Source organism: Carcharhinus amblyrhynchos, chromosome 2 (genome assembly GCF_965287045.1).
Source record: "Carcharhinus amblyrhynchos chromosome 2, sCarAmb.v2.hapA, whole genome shotgun sequence".
Classification (NCBI taxonomy): Eukaryota; Metazoa; Chordata; class Chondrichthyes; order Carcharhiniformes; family Carcharhinidae; genus Carcharhinus; species Carcharhinus amblyrhynchos.
Window position 1 is genome coordinate 49198637 of NC_137325.1, and position 21752 is coordinate 49220388.

General features: G+C 39.0%; 1 protein-coding gene across 1 annotated transcript in view; it reads right to left on the reverse strand.

The window, feature by feature from the left end:
• Nucleotides 1–5242: 5242 nt before the first annotated feature.
• Nucleotides 5243–21752, reverse strand: part of nsun2 (NOP2/Sun RNA methyltransferase 2) — a 38837-nt gene continuing 22327 nt past the window's right edge. The window contains exons 12-19 of the mRNA XM_080205249.1: nucleotides 19954–20050; nucleotides 18571–18698; nucleotides 17501–17593; nucleotides 14000–14135; nucleotides 12659–12739; nucleotides 9688–9826; nucleotides 8545–8584; nucleotides 5243–6530 (exon numbers count right to left, since the gene is read on the reverse strand). Of these exons, the coding sequence (XP_080061375.1) occupies nucleotides 6092–6530; nucleotides 8545–8584; nucleotides 9688–9826; nucleotides 12659–12739; nucleotides 14000–14135; nucleotides 17501–17593; nucleotides 18571–18698; nucleotides 19954–20050 (1153 nt within the window). The 3' untranslated portion in view covers nucleotides 5243–6091. The remainder of the gene's footprint in view (nucleotides 6531–8544; nucleotides 8585–9687; nucleotides 9827–12658; nucleotides 12740–13999; nucleotides 14136–17500; nucleotides 17594–18570; nucleotides 18699–19953; nucleotides 20051–21752) is intronic.

Consider the following 21752-nt stretch of genomic DNA (forward strand, 5'->3'; position numbering starts at 1 on the left):
AAATGTTACAGCCATCTTATACAAATAAATTCAAATGAATTGTGATTCAATAGTCTTGTGTCATTTTACAAGTGCAGTAGAATACAACTGAGGTATGAATACTGTCATTTATATGAAAATTTAAACACCTTCCACAAATGTACTCAACATATATGTGCACCTCTCTGCTTCCTTATTTTTCCTCAAACAATTCACAGCAGCACAACTTATTCCTCTCTCTGAAAGAAAAACATATTTGAAACACCCTGAATCATTCTTAGACAATGAGTGGAAGTGATTTCTAGTAACCAAGAGTTCCTGAGATACCACTGAAAGCCCCAGTAATATTCGTACCCACAAATGCCAGGCAATGACCAACTCCAACCAGAGTCAAACCATCTCCTCCACCATTCAATGACATTGCCATTTTGAAATCCTGCACCCATAACATCATGTGCACACTACTAACAAGAAACCTTTTAATTGAACTAATCACGTACGTAAAAAGCAACCTGTGACAAGTGACTGACTTCCTGGCTCTTCAAAGCCTATTCACCATCTATGCACAATCAGGGGAGGGGCAGTGCAGACTGTCAGCCAAAGTGGTTCAAGGCTGAGGGGTCCAAACTGAGTTCATTGTAGCACCCAGCCTGAGCAGCCAGACGCAGAGCTGCAGACCTGGAAGACTGAGTTTAAAATAAAAATCAGAATCTTCAGGCCGAGTTCCGCTTTTTTTTTCCAAGAGCTGATCTGTCAGCATCAGGTCAATTTCACAGAGTTTCTGTACTGCTGCTTCTGATCTTTTGCTGCTCCAATTTTCATTTGAAAAGCTTGCTGGACAAACCAAAGTTCAGCAGCAACAAAACAGGCTGTTCTTGATTTAAAAATAGTAAATCAAATCTTTACTTTAAAACCAATTGGATGGGGTGTGGTAGGTGGGAATGTTCAGGGCAAGTTGGTAGCTGTTTAATGAGTAGGGGTGGCTGGGATGAATTGGAAAGAGGGAGGCAGGTTGGAGACCTTGGAAGGGTGGGGGTAGGCTGTGGGCTGTAGAAAATGTGAAGGGAAGTTGGGGGATTTGGAGGGTTGTGGGGATGTCAGGGTTTGTTGGAGGAGTGAGGGCCAGATGGGTGCTCTTGGAGGTGTTTAGAGTATGCTGTGGAGTGTTGAAGGATTGGGGTGTGCTGAGTTGTTGAAGGGGTAGATCTTTTCTACTGACTTCATGCTTGCTTTGTCCACTCTTGGATATGAGATTTTGAAATATTGTGATAAAGTTAAGTTGCAGAGAAGATATTAGAAATGCATTGCCATGGGGAGCGGCAATGAGCAGATCCTTTAGACTTACTGATCAAGAAAGCACAAGCATCGTGAACCAATCTTTGTCACACAGATATCTGAGAGCTCCAATGCTTCTTGCTGACAGTGAAGACCTACGTTATTCAATCATTCCATTTCGTTGCTCAGTCATTCGATCTTTGTACCTGGTGATATAACGTTAGAATAGAATCAAAATAATCCCTTTCTGTGAAATAATTATGCTGAATAACATTGCATACCCAGGCGGGAGCAAGTCTTCTACAAAATGGAAGAGATGTTTATTTGGGCAGCAAGTATTGAATCTCACCCTCACCACCCCCCGACAAATATGAATTTACTTTCACTGTGATCATATGGTGTCATATGGAGAACATATTAGAGGGCTGAGGCACCAAAACTAGTGCCAGTTGTACAGTATTATAAATAACCAATTGGATATTTTTCTGTCAAATTAACAATATTGCATGATGCTGATAAAGTAACATTTGTACTGATTTAAAAGACAGTGAAATCAAAGGTCGTACACAAATTAACACTACATGCCATCATTGCTGCTCTAAATATTAATGAGCCCTGCTGCACATACACACATATATTGAAAAATCGTGATGATATTTGTAACTGGATGCCAACAACGGTATCATTTTACTCATACCTTTCTGCGATTGATGAATCTTGACAAGGGGAAAGTTATCATGCGTGATTAAGGCGGAGGTTATGCGAGGGTGGGGTGGTGGGAACAAACACCAGAGCCCATAATTTCTGTCCTTGGCCCTGGGTCCAAAATCAAGGATACTCTCCAATGGCCTGAACGAGTGCAGCTCTAAACGACACTCAAAGCGCAAAACCACGTCGGACAATAGCCCACTTGATCAGTATCCTTTAAACATTCACTCCTCTCACCACCAATGCAAAATGGCTGCAACATTTATAATCTATAAGATGTTCTGCATTGTTACAATCGCCCTCTTTTTCAACAGCAGTTCACACACCTACAACTCCCATCACAAGGAAAGTCAAACGCAGCAGATACATGCAAAACACCATGACCTGCAGGTTCTCTTTCAAGTCACACATCACCCTGACTTCGAAGTATATGGTCACTCCTGTGTCACTGGATTAAAATCCTGAAACACTAATAGCACTGAGTGCACCTTCACTATACAGGCTGCAGCAGTTGAAGGAAGTTCACCACTATCTTCTCAAGGGCAAATACGGTTAGGCACTAAATGCTGGTCTTCTCCATAACACCACATCCCACCAATAAACAAAATAATAAAAATGAGTGAAATGACTCTCAAAATAAATAATACCCATTCATCGCTTTCTCTCCTTCCTCCCCTTCACATTAGGTCCATTATCTCTCCATTCTTGAAATATATTTGATCTGAAAAATTCAAGTTGATCTACAGAACTCACGTTCAACACTAAGGCAGATCAACCGATAAATGCCAAATACTGAGAAACAGGTTTACGGGAGAAGGACTACATAACTCCCACCTTATGAATGCTTGTAAGTGGTTAGTCAAAACCTGAAGATTCATATCAAATTAATGTGTTTTTAAACACACATACCTGTAGATGGTATTACAAGTCAAATCTGAATAATTTATTCATTAAATTTTAAATCCCAATTATGTTGTTAAAATAAAATTACACTGATAGATCAGTTCATGTTTTTTGCAGGTTTCTTGTCTATTACTTGGCAGTATGTACTGATGTATATTGAACCCGTTCCATGGATCATCCACTGCCTTTTCTGCCATCTTCAAACAGATTTTCCTCCTCCCACCCCCCCACCCCCCTTTTATTATTGCAAAGGACCATTCCCTTCATGACACCCTAGTCAACTCCTCAGCCATCCCAACACCCTATCCCCATCCCATCCACAGCACCTTTCCATTTATGTAGAGAAAATGTAATACCTGTTCTCTTGCTCCCTCTCCTCAGCACCCAATGCCCCAAAACTCCTGGTGAAAAGTGATGTGCATGTATTATGATGCCCATAGAAACATGCAATTTTGGAATATTTGAATTTCTAGTGATTGATTGGAATGAATACAAGATTCCTAGTTTAAGTTTTTACTGTATCAAACTAAAAACATTAACTAAACATGATTTTCATGGGTAGATCTTCTAAAATTGAAAATTCCCCCACCATGATTATACTTTACTCTCCCTTGGTAGACAATTGGAACCAGCTCAAACCTATTCTCCACTCCTGAAGGCTTACTTCCTTTCAACAACCAACTAATTTCTAATTCCTGGATTGATTTTCATCGAGGGATACCCTAGTGATTCCTCCCTCTAGTCAAAAGCTAGGCAAATCTTCCAACTTTATTTAAATCCTCATGAACCTGGTCTCTTCAATATAAACACCACCTCTGATTCACATTCTGCATGTTAGACAGCATTTTGTGTTTCAGGTGCAGGCCTTGGTCTCTCTCTGTGATTCTTGCAGACTCCGTTGTCTCAGTTTCAGAGATACCTTGGAAAAAAAAAATGATGTAATGCAATACTCCAATGGCTTTTATAGGTTCTTTCCAAAGTCATTCTCCATGGCAACATGTATCAGATGGATCTTATATCCAAATAGAAAAGCTGGTCAGCCATTCTTTGGAGTTCACAACTTCATTATATCTTGGAATAAAGAAACAGTTACACAATATAACAATGTGTACTTTGCATCTATATGTACTAATTTCAATTTTGTGTACTGCATTTGCTGGTCACAATGCAATCTCTTCTACACCAGCATGTCCAAAGGCAGATTGGGTGACAGCTTTGTAGAACATCTCTGCTCAGTCTGCAAGCATGACTCCCTAACTTCCAGTGGCTTAAACATTGCTCTCAGACTAACATCTATATCCTGGGCATACTGCAGTATCCCACTAAAGCGTCACGAAGCTTGAGAAACGAGACTGCATACTTTGATTCGATACCGGCTTACAGCCAAGTCCAACAATTCCGGTCTGTCATCACCAGCCCCCATTTTGTCTCTTCCGCATTGCGGATCAGTCTGGACTGGTTTCTGCTTTCGAATGGTAGCTTTTCATTACTCTGTCATTTACACTTCCTCTGAACCCACATATTGTTTCTTTACTTGTCACATTAGCACTCTGATTATTCCCATCAACTCCTTTGTAATTTAATGTCTCCCATCTTTTGCCCTGTCAGGTCTTCCTATATTGTTCTTTTTCCATTTTCTCCAATTTCACCTCCTTAAAAAGCTATTACATTTCTAACCTTTAGCAGTCCTGAAGAAATGTCACAGACCTGAAATCTTAACTCTGTTCAGTTTTCGTAGCTGCTGCCAGACCTGAACTTTTGTTTTTAGAATCACAGAATTCCTATAGTGCAAAAGGTGCCATTCAGCCCATCAAGTTTGCACCAACTCTCTGGCAGTGCATCTTAATCAGGCCCTCTCCCGTGCCCTATCCTCTTAATTCCACACATTTTTCATGGCCAATCCATCTAACCTACAAAGATACGGATCGTGGGAGGAAACCAGAGTACCCGGATGAAACACACACAGACACAGGGAGTGTGTGCAAACTCCACACAAACACCCAAAGCCAGAACTGAACTCGGGTGTCTGGCACTATGAAGCCACAGTGCTAACCACTGTTCCACCATGCTGCCCTTAATTTCAGATTTCCAGTATTCATAGTATTGATGTATGAGCACAAGCATACATAACATGCCAACTTACACATCAATCTCTATCTGTTACCACGCAGATGGGATTTCATGCACAAAACTAGGTTTCAAGCACAAACCTAAACTGTCTTCCTAGGGGAGAAATCTGGCGATTGCAGAGTTTAAAGATCATCGTTGCTTGACATAGGGACAATTTCCACTGTAAGGTTCAACTAACTTATATCCACCAGGAACTTTACAAGTACAAAAGAGGATTGAAAATATCAAAAGTATTAGATTCAGTGCCTTTTAATGGACAAAATATAGTACTTGACTGAAAATCAAATGTCCTCACATTTGGAATATGTTTAATACAAACTTGAAACAGTTCCCTTTGGTACATCCACAGAATTTGCAAACTAAATAATGTTTGAATTGAAGGGGGTAATTATTATCTTCAACAAATGAGTAGATAACCAATAGAAAATCGGACAGTTGTACATAGATAGTCACTCAGCACCATTAGTTTATCAGAGACACCAAAATTACATAAAACTTATGATCTTTCAAAATAAAAGTTAGCACTTCAGTTTATAAATTTAACTGTAAAAGCCTCAACCACCTTTCAAAAGGTTGGATTCAAGAAGTTTCTTTAAAAAAAAAAGCACAAATAGAAGCATTAGTTAAAAATGCACTAAACAGCAGATCTGGTCATCTTAAAAGGTTATTTTCTTCAGGAGAACAGGTTGTCAAACTATTTGCAACACCCCTCCCCCAAAAACAACTTAATCATGTGCATAGTGTTGAAAGTCATAATTTTTCATGAAAGAAGTGATACAGATTCTCCTCCCCACCCCTCCAATTCTTCCAAGAAGATACTTACGCTTTATGAAAAATGAATGAAACATGTTTGGCAAAGGAAAAGATGCTATTGAAATCAGAAAGTGGTGCTCCGGTGATGTGTGATCAAATAACTTTTCAAGTCTATACACCCAATTAGTAACGGACTGAGTACATTCATGTGAAATATTTAAGCTTGGAGTGCAAGTATTTTCCTCCAGAAACAGCTTGGCAGCACTGGACATCCAATAAGAAGTCATAACTTATGCCACAATCGGTCCACGTTTTGACACTTAAAAACAATAAAATCCTTAGATTAATTTGCATCAAGAGAAGCTACTTCAGCATCAAAGTTTTCAATTTTTGGACATGAATCAATTGATTCTGAAATTCTCATTGTATTATTGATTTCCATCTTTGCGTGCTGTACTTGTTCTTGATATTTTTCAGGTTCCTGTGCGGCCCCCGGGGTATTATCACACTTTTTTTCAGCTTCCCGAACTGTGTCTGAAGCCTCTTTCAAACGTTCAGTTGCTTCTGGTAAATTCACTTCTCCTTCTTCCGTTGGTTCCTCATTTTTCTCAGCACTTGCAGCCACATTTTCTGTTTCTTCAGCCTTACTCTTGTCTCTGAAAACCTCTACCCCCAACATTCGGAGGTAATGGAAACGCTCGTTCCGAGCGACAAAGACACGGATTGAATTCTTTCCCCTCCAGCCACACAGTACAATAGGGCAATTTGGGGCTTCAATATTTCTGTGAACATAATTGTGGGAAGAAAATAAACAAAAGAGTAAGTCATTGGAAAAAAATCAGGAATTTACCTTTATGTCTGTTTGGAAGGGGGAAAATGGTGGGGGAGGAGCGGAAATCACCTAGAATTATTTATTTCCAAAGTACCCCCCCCCCCACCCCACACAAATAGATAGCTTGTTAATTCTAACCATGGGAAAGCTATAACAAGAACTAGCACACAGATCTGTAGTTTAAGATAATAGCCAAAACTGTTCAAAATTTTCTTTAGTGCCATCATCCCCATTCTTTGAGTAAAATCTATTTATTTCCTACACCTTTGGACAGTATCACTGGTGTATCAACAAATGAGAGGATGATCAATCACAAAATAGATAAGTAAACTGCGTTGAGGATAGGAGTTAGAACTACTCCACACAACCAAGTTGGACAGTTGATCACTAATCCACAATTATAATCACTACTTTTATTTTTTCATTTGCGGCACATGGGCATCACTGGCTGGCCAGCATTTATTGCCCATCCCTGGTTGCCCCTGTTCAGAGGGCAGTGTGAGTCAACCACATTGCTGCAGCTCTGGAGTGACAAGTAGACCAGGCAAAGATGGCAGATTTCCTTCCCTAAAGCACATAAGTAACCAGATGAGTTTTTCTGACGATCGACAATGGTTTCATGGTCATCAGCAGGTTCTTAATTCCAGATACTTTTTATTAAATTCAAATTCCACCATCTGACTTGGCGAGATTTGAACCCGGGTCCCCAGAACATTAACTGAGTTTCTGGATTAATAGTCTACTGATGATATAATTAGGCCAAAGCCTCTTCCACAACTCATGACTGAATATTTGTTCAAAAGTCAACAAGGATAGTTCCACAATTGAAAAGAAATATGTAAATGCTCACACTGAATAGATAAGGACACAGCACTTGTGAAGAGCTTCCCAAAAATGGACATCAAATAAAGAAAAGAAAAAGATACAGAAAGCAGCAAAAGCACGGTGAAAGAGAAAAATGTTAAAGATATAGTTGAAAGCACGGTTGAAACTGGCTTTAGGGAGAGATTTCCCAAGGACAAGAATTAAAGAACTAATGGTGACAGGAATGACAAATGATGGTGGACAGGCTAACAGAAAAGAGAGATGTGGAAGTAATGTACAAGGACAACTGACTACAAGAGCTCATACAAGACCAGGGAGGAATTTTATCACACAAGGAGAGGATCTCATAAACAGATCTATTTGCATGTGGAGCACTGCAAGTGTAAAATGTGGGACACAGTGCTGTTAAGTACAGAGACCACTGATTTTGGATGATATGAAATTTGTAAAATGTGGGTGGGGACAGTGGAAGAGGAGAAGGGAGCAAAAATAAAAAAGAGACATACTAGTAAATCAGAAGTCAAACGCTCTGATAATTACACAACAAAGATCTCAGCAATGGATGGGGTGGTGTTACTCATTGGGGAGAGGAATGAGAGCTGTAGACAGGCAACATCGGAGGTTGACAGGATGTAAGAAAGAATGGACAAACAAATGGAAGATGTCAATACTTAATCACAATTATTTTTGTGAATCAGCTCTTACTAGATTCAGTATAATACTTGACTTGCAAAGAACAGATATATTTTTAGAATAAATTTTTGAAAAAAACTGATGTTTAAACCTAAATTACATTAACAATCCATTGTCCCCTAATGGTCTAATGCATAAAGACATTATCCAATATATGAAAGTGGTCTAGTGGCTAGCAATAGTCAACTTAGATGTTATAACTGAGAGTTCCACTGTGACAGTTTGGGAAGTTAGTAATTTGGATCTGTGGAATGAAATGACAAAGAAAATTGTTGGAATGGATTTCACATCACCTGGAAAATGTATGGGGATAACCATCAATTGAAAGATGGATTCTGCTGTTCAGCTTCTATTGTAATGTCCACCACAGTGAAAACTGAACAAGTGAAAAATGGTGCATAATCCCACGTGCAAATTAAAGTAAATCATCTATTGAAAAAACTTACGAAGGATCTGGTTCGTACTTCAGCACAACGCTCCCCATATCTGTTTTAATAAAAAGGGAAGCATTTGAATATTCATTAATTCCATCGGAGTAATTTTAAGATGACATCTCCATTTTCTACTGAGTAATTAACTGGCTGTTAATTATAGAGGATTCAGCATGGTATACATTCTAGCACTGTGAAAAGATATGCTTGCTTATAGTATTCAGTTACTTGCGCAGTTATTCAGTACAAACAAAACACTGTGCTAACACTACTTTGCAACATCTTCTTTTATCCATCTGAGAGATGGCGCTAGATTGCCTGACTTGAGCTCCCATTTCCAAGCAAAACACTGTGCTAACATTACTTTGCAACACATGCAGTGATTATAAATTCTAAGTTAGATGCCATCCTCAATCCATCCCTGTCAAAATTCACACCCTTCCCAGTTAGAAATGAATCACAACGCTCAGGAAAACAAAGTTAAGAAATGTCTCAATGCTATACACATTGCTGTGCTTTATATTCATTGTGTCACATTTTCTTTGTAATTTAGTGGCCATAAGCATTATTTCCTAACCTGGTTTGGGCTAAATTACCGCACTAATTCATATATAAATAATGTCAAGAAAGATCCAATACTCTGAGGATGAGAGATCTGGTAAGACCCAATCATTTGTATACAACAAGTGCATCAAATGGCCAACAGCAGATTTTCCATACTACAATTCCTTTTCCAATTTGCTGGCTTCACCCATTTAATGTTTGCTGTTGGCTGGGGGAAAAAAAACAGCTTTAAAGGAAATGCCAAATAGTACCTACATACTTTAATCATATTCTGTATGGTAAATCACTTTAGCTGATTTGAATTTCAGATGCAAACACAGTGGGAATTGCATGATGCAGTGAGTGAGCTCATGATGAAACACCTGGCATTTTTAAAGCTTCACGCTAAGCTTCTAAATTTAATTTTTAATATTGCAGCTGGAGCCTATTTTACATTCAAAATGCAATCAAACCATTTCTGAGCAATGTAAGAAAAAACATACAACAAAAATAAAACGCTACACTAAACAAAAAAAAACAGAAACACGGTTAATTCCTACTGTTACAATAACCTCTCCTCATTTAAAAAGCAAAGATGCCAACATAGTAACTTACTCAGCTTCTTGGCTTGTTTCTGAGGTTCACTTGTAAGTTTGCCAATGAATGGATTTTCTTGTGTTAGAAGCACCATAACATCCTCAATAGAAATCTTAATGATTCTTCCATTAATGTATGGATTTATAGTATAAATACCCTGAAAAACATAAAAGTATAAATTTTGTCAGCTTATATCTTACTTTGAGAAACAGTCGAATATGCCCACGCAGGTCAGCTGATATTCCACAGAACAGTGTATTCCTTCTGCTATTCTAACCACAGGCCCTTGTGCAGCACGGTGTTCTCCTTATGGACTTAGTTGATCATTTTGTATTACAGTGGAACCCAAGAGCTATACAAATAAATTTTAAATCCATGCTCCCGTTTATTTAACCACCAGACTTCTAATGACAACAAATTATGGTGATGTAGGATGTAGCCACCAATCAGGCAACAGTTTCCAAACATACAGTCCAAAATAATCAAACAGGATGAAATATACATCGGGAGCACAAACAGGGTTGAGCTGTGTTTCAGACAGCCATAGTGCCAAATCTTAGAGAATCTAAGCTGCCAATGGATGGCAATTTGGTCATTCCTGCTCTACATCTCAACACTTCCTTAGCTCTGTAATGCTAAATAGTAACACAAGTGACAAGTCTTTTAAAATTAAATACAATTACTATGATAAGTAGCATGAGTTCCAGGGAATTCTACATTATCCTCCAAAAACAGCTCAGTCACCACTAAAAATTGTCAGTACTATTTTAGAATAAGATCCATACTTTAAGGTTTGAAACACATCTGCTTATTCATTCTTAATCATTTTCTGAGCTTCCAAGGTTCCAATTTCTATCTCATTAGTTAATTTTTTTTTATTCCCCAAATGAGGGCCACAGACATGTCAACTCTCAATTTCTTTTGGAAAGCAATAATGTGCAAATCTGAACCTCTTAATTTCTCTCTTCAGCTGCCCAACAGTGCAAGCACACCCAAACAATGCAACACATCAGCAGCAATTTTGAGATATAAACTCAAAAGATGGCGAGGGCTAAGGTTGGATAAATCCAACCTTCAATGAGTATATTCAAGCTGCCAGCTACAGCGATTTCCTCAGCTGTAACAGTGATTGATGATTCTCTGGCACAGTCTCTTTGTACCTTTGACGATGGCTATACATCTTCCTTATACTAAAACAACAAAGAAAGGAATTTTTCAAAAGCCAAACAAATAAATTTGGATAATCTCAGCCTAGGTCCTTATGTTTAAGTCCAGAACGTAAAACAGTAACCGTAATTGTGGACAGATAATACAAACAATCCTTGGGTACAAAATGTGTTGAGATGTGTTTTCATCTCTCTCGTATCCTCACTTATTTACAAAATATAAAATCTACCCTCAACTGGAATGGCTGAACAGCATTTTAGAACATAACTTCTATTTTTTTTTGAAAAGAGTAGTAACTTGATGCAAGCTCAAAATATATTTATCACATGCATGTGGCAAACAGAGTTAAGGTACGGATCATCCATGATCACAGTAAGAAGTCTCACAACACCAGGTTAAAGTCCAACAAGATTATTTGGTAGCAAACATCACTAGCTTTCAGGGTTTGTTCCTTCGTCAGATGAGTGGAGAGTTCTGGTCACAAACAGAGCATATAAAGGCACAGTTTACAGAATACTGATTAGAATGCGAGTCTTTACAGCTAATCAATTCTTAAAGGTGCAGACAATGTGAGCGGAGATAGCATTAAGCATAGGTTTAAGAGATGTACATTGTCTCCAGACAGGACAGTAAGCGAGATGTTGCAAGCCCAGGCAAGTCATGCGAGTTACAGATAGTGTGACACGAACCCAAGATCCCGGTTGAGGCCATCCTCATACGTGTGGAACTTGGCCATCAGTTTCTGCTCAGCAACTCTGCGCTGTCATATGTCGTGAAGGCCACCTTGGAGAACGTTTACCCGGAGATCAGAGGCCGCATGCCTGTGACCGTTGAAGCGCTCACCAACAGGAATGGAACAGTCTTGTCTGATGATTGTTGAGTGGTGTTCATTCATCCGTTGTCATAGCATCTGCATGGCCTCAACCGGGATCCTGGGTTCATGTCACACTATCTGTAACTCCCACGACTTGCCTGGGCTTGCAACAACTCACTTACTGTCCTGTCTGGAGACAATATACATCTCTTTAACCTATGCTTAATGGTATCTCCACTCACATTGTCTGCACCTTTAAGAATTGGTTAGCTGTAAAGACTCGCATTCTAATCAGTATTCTGTAAACTGTGTGTGCCTTTCTATGCTCTGTTTGTGACCAGAACTCTCCACTCACCTGACGAAGGGGCAAACCCTGAAATCTAGTAGGTTTACCATCAAATAAACACGTTGGACTTAAACCTGGCGTTGTGAGACTTCTTACTGTGTTTACCCCTGTCCAACGCCGACATCTCCACATCACGGTCATCCATGATCAACAGGCATGAGATGGTCAGGCTTGATTAACTATTGTTCCTATAAATCAAAGCTGATAATTAAACCTATGAAAATGTTACTAAATTTGTTGCTTGCATTAAAGAGTTTAAATTGTGAAGACAGACATTATTGAACAGGTATCACAAATTAGCATTTAAAATTTTCTACCACTGGCACAGATGATAACCAAGGGCTAATTAAAGGTTGCTTCTCAACTCACCTGATCTGGCTGTTGCCATTACACCAACGCTAATATATTCTCATCCTGAATATCACTATCAGTCATTGCAATTATAGGCACCTTGCTTCAAAATAACATTTGAAAAATGAACTCAAGTTAGGATAAAGGAAAGCTTTGTGCCTCTAAATGCACTTCCTGGAGCTGATAGGACACAAACGGTTCAAGGTATACAACTGGAACCATCGTTTTTATGTTACAAAGAAAGTTATTTATCTCAAAAAATATCAGTAATATCACTATAGATAATGTGCAAATGACAAAGTTAATATTACCTCTTGTGCTAATCGGAAGGCACATCCAAATTCTTCCCCATCATTATTGCGACTCAAAACTTTAATTCCTGTGTTGATCACCTAGGAGAATAAATCAAATTTACCAGAGCACCCTCCAAACATTAAAGTTAAGAAAAATTCTTTTTTTTTTAAACAAAATCTAGAAGTGTAGTGAAAATTATATAGCATCTTTAATGTGAAGAAATACTTCACAAGCAGGAAAAAGAAAGTACTGGAGGCTTTTAGTGAAGAGGTTTTAATTTTTTTTTGAAAGAAAAAGAGAAATGGAAGGGTAACAGGCTCATTGGGTGGGATTTTCCAGCCCCCGCTGTGGCAGAAGTGGTCTGCCACTGGCCGGCCATGGATTTTCCAGTCCTGTCAACGTCTCTGGAGTGTTGCGTGCATCCTCCACTATGTGTGTGTGTGTGTGTGTGTGTATGTATGTGTGTATGTATGTGTGTATGGGCAGGGTGGGGTGGGGTGGTTTGCCATTGGAGGGATCGGACGATCCTGCTGGTGGAAAGGGGTGGAAAATTTCAACAATAACGTGAACAGTGGCTAGACCATTCAGTGAAAAACTCCGTTATTAACAACACATGTTAAAAAGGGAGAAGGGGCAGAAAAGAGAAAGAAGCTTGAACTTGAAGCAGTAGCACACTTGGGTAGGACTTGAGGGTTAGAGAAGGTTGAGGAAATAGGGTGAAGCAATATAGAGGATAGACATTTTTAATTTGACACATGGGGGCAGGGCATGAGGGTGGGGCATGGATGTTTAATTCCAACATTTGAACACTGCCTGAAAACCATTAGTGAAGAAACCATTCATGACTGTGAAGTTTTGTCGTTTGAAATGTATAGAACATAAATACTTCATACATCAAACAGCACATAGGTGGCATGTGACCTTTACAAGCCAGTTACTTGAGTTTTCAGATCTTGCATCATGATCGTGAGCAATAACTGTCACAGTGATAAAGTAATCCAATTCAATAATCACTTTATTCCTATATTAACCAAAGTGACATTAACACTTCAAATTTCTAATTATATCATATTGTCCCCTTTTTTAAATCTTTTTTAAAATCTACTTTAATAACTCAATATTAAGTCATTAAAAAGGGGTTTCACAATCCAGAAATTGGCTTTGAGTATATTTATTGATAAGCAAGTCTCAAGTCGGAAGATTGATCTGACAGATTGCCTGTCATAGACTAGGTTAATCTGTGACAAGTTGAAGCATGACAAACGAAGAAGAGGCCTCCCCAAATTAAAATGTTCAATGACTTCAAAAGCAGACCAATACAAGCTAGAATTAAAAAGCAATAGGAAACTGTCAATAACCTTCATTCGCTCACTGTTATGAAGAAGCACATTTCTTAGTTCCTTTGAAACCATGTAGAGGTGACGCTTCTTTCCCTCATGCGTTCTAGTGAGGACATTCGACTTTGGGAAAGATGGATCCAATTGATAAAATTTCCTATTAAAAATTGTTTCAGTATTTTGATAAAACGTCTCATATTTTTCTTATACAGCAGATAATCTAACAGGACACCATATGGCCAATGTAGATGAGCCAATATTGCCCAACGGAAAATTACACTCTCTAAAATTTGCACAGGTCACTGTTTTAAATACTTTGACTTTACTGGGCCACAGATTAAGCATGCATATTTAATGTTTCAGTTATTCTTTAGTTTGATTATAATATGTTGCATAGCATAAAATCTTTACTAGTTTAATCAGCAAATCTGGACATTCCACAATTCAAAAGCTGCTTCAAAGTGCAATCTGAACACCAAAGTTTTCACAAAAGATATATCACTGCCATAATTGGCATTCATCTGCATGGGAGAATTTGCAAAACTGCATCGCTATTGACTACCACTGTGCATTGCACAAAGGCATAATTAGTTCAACAGAGCAAGAAACAGATTAGCTTCAACAGCTAAAGGATGACTTGCTGTTACAAGATAATTCAGTTTTGTAGCAGCAAGACTGAGAATGAACTACAAGTTTCTTCTGAACAGAATCAGATTGAAAACATGCATTTAGAACAGACAAAATCACACATATTAGAATTCGTCCCATTGGCACACTTACTATTCTGAAAATCATTTTCCAACTCAAACTTGAAACAACTTGTGACTCTTAGTAATGCCTAATTCTATTACTTTTAAATGGACAATTCGAGTGCCTGCTCAGGAACACATGGTGATGGCAATAAGTAGGTCAGTCCCTCAAACTACTTCTGCCATTCAATTGATCTTTATCCAAAATTTGTGTGCCCACATCCTTGATACTCTTGTCCAAAAAAAATTCAACTACCTTCCAACAAGGCAAGAACTTCCAGGTTTCCACAATTCTTTGTGTGGGTTTCTTCCTGATTTCACTCCTGGATGGCTGGGTTCAAACTTTAAGATCTCACCCCTAGTCTTACAGATAGTCCTCTATAGATGGCACTGTTTCACTTCAAACACCAAACCCCAGCTCTACCCACAATCAACTGCCCGACCATTAAACATATAAATGTACTTGTAAATCATCTTGTGCATAAATTCTAGAACTTCCAAGAACATTTGCACAAATTAAAATTCAAAAATTATTGCCTGAACAGATACAACAGGATTTCCTGAGAGTCGGGCAGCTCCAGATTAAAGCTTTGCATCAGCAAATTAATTAAGCAAATGGGTACAGCCTTAGGCCTGGAATCCAGATTCTGTATTCTCATTTTGCTTTGTCCCTTAATGAATGCTGGCGCAGACAGATATGGTGGGCCAGATGGCTTCTTTCTGGAATGTAAACTTCCTATGATTCTAACAACTCATCCCCACCACATCACACCAGCCACTATCTTATTGTTGGCCAGAGACACCCCACATATTGACCACCATCCACCTTCAACATACCTCACTGTACCAACTGGTGCAAAAATACCCATTAATCCTACCATCCAAGTAACGCATCCCACTTTCAGATTCAAGTACTACATCCCATCCTCCCCCTCAAACTATTCATCACCCACCAACTACCCACTATCCTTCTACATATAGGCAGCACTTTCAGAGTAACATGATATAACTCATTATACAGTGACCAGAGTTACCTGTGGACTCATCAGATCTGAAAGCTACACTGCTTATGGATTACTGTACTCCTTAGACATCTCTGACTCTGTGGCCACATTCCCCTCCAGCTCGACTTTCAGGTTTGTTGGTGACACTGCCATTGTTGCCTGTACCTTTAAGACTTGTTTACCTGTGGAGACTCGCATTCAAACCATTATTTTGTAAATTGAGTTTGTCTTTATATGCCCCGTTTATGAACAGAACTCCTGATGAAGGGGCGGCGCTCCGAAAGCTGATGGCTTGTGCTATCAAATAAACCTATTGGACTTTAGCCTGGTGTTGAGAGACTTCTAACTACATCAATGGGGGCAAAGTAGTACCGATAGAGAGCATCAAGTTTTTAAGTGTCCAGATCACCACCAACCTTGAATGAACACTGCTCAACAATAACCAGACAGGAGTGTTCTCTTCCTATCGGGGAACACTTCAGCAGTTGAGAGCATTCAGCCTCCGATCTTCAGGTAAACGTTCTCCAAGGTGGCCTTCACAACACACAATGCAGAATCGCTGAGCAGAAACTGATAGCCAAGTTCCGCAAATGAGGACAGCCTCAACTGGAATCTTGGGTTCATGTCACACTACTTGTAACCCGCTCAACTTGCCTGGGCTTGCAAGATCTCACTAACTGTCCTGGCTGGAGATAATACACACTTTTTTAGCCTGTGCTTAACCCTCTCTCTACTCACATCGTCTGTACCTTTAAGATTTGATTACCTGTAAAGACTCGCATTCCAACAATTATTTTGTAAATTGAGTTTGGGTCATTATATGCCCTGTTTGTGAACAGAGCTCCCACTCACCTCATTAAGGGACAGTGCTCCGAAACCTAGAGGCTTGTGCTACGAAATAAACCTGTTGGACTTTAACCTGATGGTGTGAAACTTCTTACTGGTCCCTCCATGCAGACATTATAGTTAAGAAAGACACCACAGCTCCATTTTCTCGGCAGACTAAGGAAATTTGACAGTTCCACTACAACTCGCACCAACTTCTACAGATGCATCATAGAAAACATTCTTTCTGGTTGCATCACAGCTTGGTATGACTCCTGCTCTGTCCATGACCACAAGAAACTACAAAGGGTCATGAATGAAGCCCAGTCCATTTCTCAAACCGGCCTCCCACGCACTGACACTGTCTACACTTATCACTGCCTTGGAAAAGCAGCCAGCATAATCAAAGACCCCACATGCTCCGGACATTCTCTTTTCCAACTTCTTCCATCGGGAAAAAGATACAAAAGTCTGAGATCACGTACCAACCGACTTAAGAACAGCTTCTTCCCTGCTGACTTTTCAATGGACCTACTTCGCATTAAGTTGATCTTTCTCAACGCCCTAGATATGACTATAACACTACATTCTGCACTCTCTCCTTCCCTATGAATGGTATGCTTTGTCTGTATAGCGCGCAAGAAACAATACTTTTCACTGCATACTAATACATGTGACAATAATAAATCAAACAAAATAAATAGCTTGTGTTATTCATAAGTATTCTTACATAATGCTGATAAACCTTTTCCATTCTTGGACCTACCAAATAGTAACATTTATTAAGTCGACTTTCACTTGAAGCAATATTCATAGCCCTCGGAGGATAGGTCCGGCAAAGCAGCCCAACTCAAAACAATAGAATTTAATCACTGGTCAAAGCTAAATATTTTCATTCCCATTCAGACAGGGGAACTGGAGCAGCAAGTTCAAAGAATTCTTACTGGATTGGTAGAAATATGGGATCATCTTCATTCAGGAATACAAACGGATCTTCTTTGAATCCAAAAAGTTTCATTTTCTTTGATGGCGGTGGACTAAAAATTGAATTTTCACAAGAATTATTCTAATGCAATATTTACAATTGAAGAATAGATACTCACATTCTAATTCAAATTGCATCAGCATTTGACAATATTTGAAAATGGACGACTTAAACCCAGACACAGTAAACGCAACAAATTACATGAGAATAGTACTTACCTTCCTAAATAGTAAAGCACATTAAGCAAGCTAGGCTGCGTTTTCCAAACTCAATCCTTACAATGCAGAATGAGGCCATTCAGTCCATTGCGTCTGCACCGACCACAATCCCACCAGGCCCTATTCCCATAACCCCACATATTTATCCTACTAATCCCCCTGACACTAGAGTCAATTTAGCATGGCCAATCAACCTAACACACACATCTTTGGACTGTGGGAGGAAAGTGGAGCACTCTGAGGAAACCCACACTGACATGGGGAGAATGTGCAAATTCCACACAGTGACCCAAGGCCGGAATCGAACCTGGGTTGCTGGCACTGTGAGGCAGCAGTGCTAACCACTGTGCCACCGTGTCGCCCTCTCCAACATCAGCCAAAACCCAACAGATAACCGTATTAGATTAGTAGGAAGGACATGGGAAGTTTAAAGTTCCCACCTTACGGCTTTCTTGGATGACCTTGAAACACGACTCAAATCACTTCAAAATGGCTGCCAATTTGCACAATGACTATCTGATCAATGCTGAAACTAATCACCAAGGGTTGCAGTAAAACATCCCAAAGCAACTCACCTCATTTCCCTCTGCCAATTTGGAAGCACCTGCTGCCCGCTACTTCCCTCACTGTATGAATAACCACAAGTAGCTCACCACAGAGGATCAAAAACACAAACCCACATTACACAGCTCCACAAACGGACTGCTACAGCACCAAGAAACAATGCCAGTTGCACAAAGCAGTTATAAATTTTACAAGACGCAAGTGGGCAAAATACCTGGTCAGCCCCAGAAATTACGCTGTAACCTACCAACAAACACCATCTTTACTGGCTGATGATTCTTCACCATCATCAGTTTTTTTAGTTTCATCCGTTACTACAAGAGTCTCATCAGCACCATCCACTGGGGTAGCAGCTACTGCCGTTTTATGTCTCAGCTGTCAGGAAAACAGATTAAAATGGTTACTATACTAAATTAACTGAGAAGATTGGTCTTCTATACCCAATAGTATGCAGTCTCTTTGGCTTTTCAATAATCTTTTTCTTCAGAATTAGGAATCAAGAATGGATTCCAGTCATTTTAAAGAATTGAAATCAAACTATTTTGCATTTTATATTGCATTTAATGAAACAGTGTCTGGATTTTGAAAATATATTACATGGAGGTAGATGAAGGGATAGGTGGATGTGGATGAGAAGACTGTCAAGTCCATCAGCCTAGTCAAAGCGATCCTTTATAGAGCCAGTGGTTTACAGTGACTGTTAAATACGAAACTCCATTTTTAATAGAAGGTTCCATTATTTTTGCCAGTTTTCTGAGGATTGAATTCATTAATTCGATCCGATCATTTTAGAAGTGACAAATCTTTCATCATAGATGTGTACAATTTCAATTAGAGTCCATTAGCCAGTTTGATGTAGTGCTGGGCAGATTCACTGAAGACCAGGCCTTCCTCAATTACCAGGCATGGAGCTGATGTGAACATGGTTTATCCAAGCATCCTAACTTGCAAAGGGTCTGGGTATTTAGCAAGATAGTGGTGCCAGTAGAGGCAACGTTCCTATCTCTGGTGTTAATTAAAACAATTTGCTGAATAATGGGATATAAATATTATGGAGTGAACAAGCTACAAAGATTCAAGGCATGGAAGTCAGTTAAAAATAATCCTAGTTATAAAACAGGATTAGATTGCTCTCAAATAGGACAAAGCATAGTTGAAATGATTAATCATAGATCCTCTTCTTTAATCTCCTCCCATTCCAAAAGCAAAAATGCATACTACTGTAAATCATAGCCTTCAAGGATAAACAGAAGGTCACTATATAGGCAGCTTAATGAACAGGACAACATCAAATTTTAGACAGCTTAGTGATGCTTGTATCAGCATAGATTGTCTAAATGATCACAATGGGATAAAATGACACCTGCTTACAAGAAGCAAGGAGATAAAAAGGTGAGGTCAAACTGCCCTTGCAATTCTGTTCAGTAAGTAACAATGAACAGGGTACCTGCCTACTTTTTCAGTCAAATGCATAATGCTGAGACAGAGACAGGAACGTTACTCACACCAGCAATGCATTCTTGCTAACTGCAGAGAACAGTAACATTCAGAAAGAAAAGTGAAAAACGTAGAAACATTTTAAGAACAGAAATATTTCTTTAAATATAAATGAGCAGGCACACCATCTTACCCTTGGTTCTAGCTTGTTCCATGGCATAGGAGCCTTTTTCTCCAGAACAGCAACAAAGAACCCTCCGGTATTTTGATGATGAGGAAGTATCCTAATACTGTTTAAAAAAAAAGTTGTAATACAAATTGAAATTTGAATATAATGGTGCATATTTATTTCCTGAAAGCCAGTGACATACAGCAAATTATGCAGTCTTCTTAAATATTCATAATTTTACAAAAAACTGCTTGCAAATTTCTTTTCTTTACAATCAAAGTACCAGTTAAGTTGAGAACAGAATCTGATATCTTGGCACAGAAAAAATGGTATTTGTTACCCCTTCCTTAATTATCAATATCTTTCAATATGATACTAAACTTTTACTATTTACAATTATAGTTTATGCAAACTAGGAGAATTTTACAAACTAAGTTACAAGCAGAAAATTTTATCCCAAAAATGTTATGTCATTTCAGTGGACGATTTTGTAGAATCCTTACAGTGCAAAAGAGGCCATACGACACACTGTGTCTGCACCAACTCTCTTACTGATACCGAGCATCTTATCCCCACACATTAACGTCACACATTTCCCATGGCCAATCTATCTAGCTTCCACATCTGTGGACTTAAAAGTATTTAACAAAGCTTGAGCCAATACGGTCTCGTACTTTAGGTCTCTTTATTTTCATAAAGTACCTTTTTATTACCACTATTTGTTACTACAAAAATTTAAAGTAAGCATGGTGTAACACTGTCAAGGTTAATAAGCCACAGTAGAAGAAAATTATTTGTAAATGTAGTAACAAGACTTTTGAGGTTTCTATTGAGCATGGGTATGTCCTCATCATCAAAATACCGGAGGTTAATCTCATCACACAAACTAGGAGCAGGAGTAGTCCATTCTGACCCTTGAGTCTGCTCCGCCATTTAATAAGATCATTGCGGTTCTGATTGTAAACTCAACTCCACATTCCGCTGTATAACTTTTCACCTCCTTGCTTATCAAGAATCAATTTACTTCTGCCTTAAAATTATTCAAAAACTGTTTCCATCATCTTCTGAGGGCTCATGATTCTCAGAGAAAATTTCTCCTCATGTTTTAAATGGATAACCCTTTATTTTCAAAGTGACCCCAACATTCTAGATTATTCCACTATAGGAACCATCCTCTCCAGATTTTCCAACCAAATCGCCTTTTACTATTTTAAACTCCAATGGATTCAAGTCCAGCCTGCCTAACCTGTCCTCATTAAGATAACCTGTTCTTTGAAGATATTAGTCTGGCAAACCTTCACTGAACTGTTTCCAATGCACTTACATTCTTCCTTAAATAAGGAGACCAATACTTTACACAACACTCCACATTGGTCTCTCCAATAACTGGAGCAGAACCTTCCTCCTTTTATATTCCCAAGCTTTCACTTCCTCTCTGGCCACGGGGGAAATCGCCAGACAACTGGAGAACAACAAATATGGTTCCACTATTTAAGAAGGGTTGTACAGATAAGCCAGAGAACTACAGACCAGTGAGTCTTACATCAGTGGTAGGGAAACTATTAGTGAAACTTCTGAAGGAGAGCATCTATTTTCTTTGAGAGGCAAAGCTTGATCAGGGGTAGTCAGCATGGCTTCATCAGAGGGAGGGTCATGCCTAACAAATGTGATTGAATTTTTTGAGGAGGTAACCAGGTATGTATGTAGTTTATATGGATTTCAGCAAAGGCTTTGACAAGGTCCCACATGGGAGACTTGTAAATTTATCTTCTTTACATGAGATACAGGGTAATCTGATAAAGCGGATTCAAAATTGGCTCAGT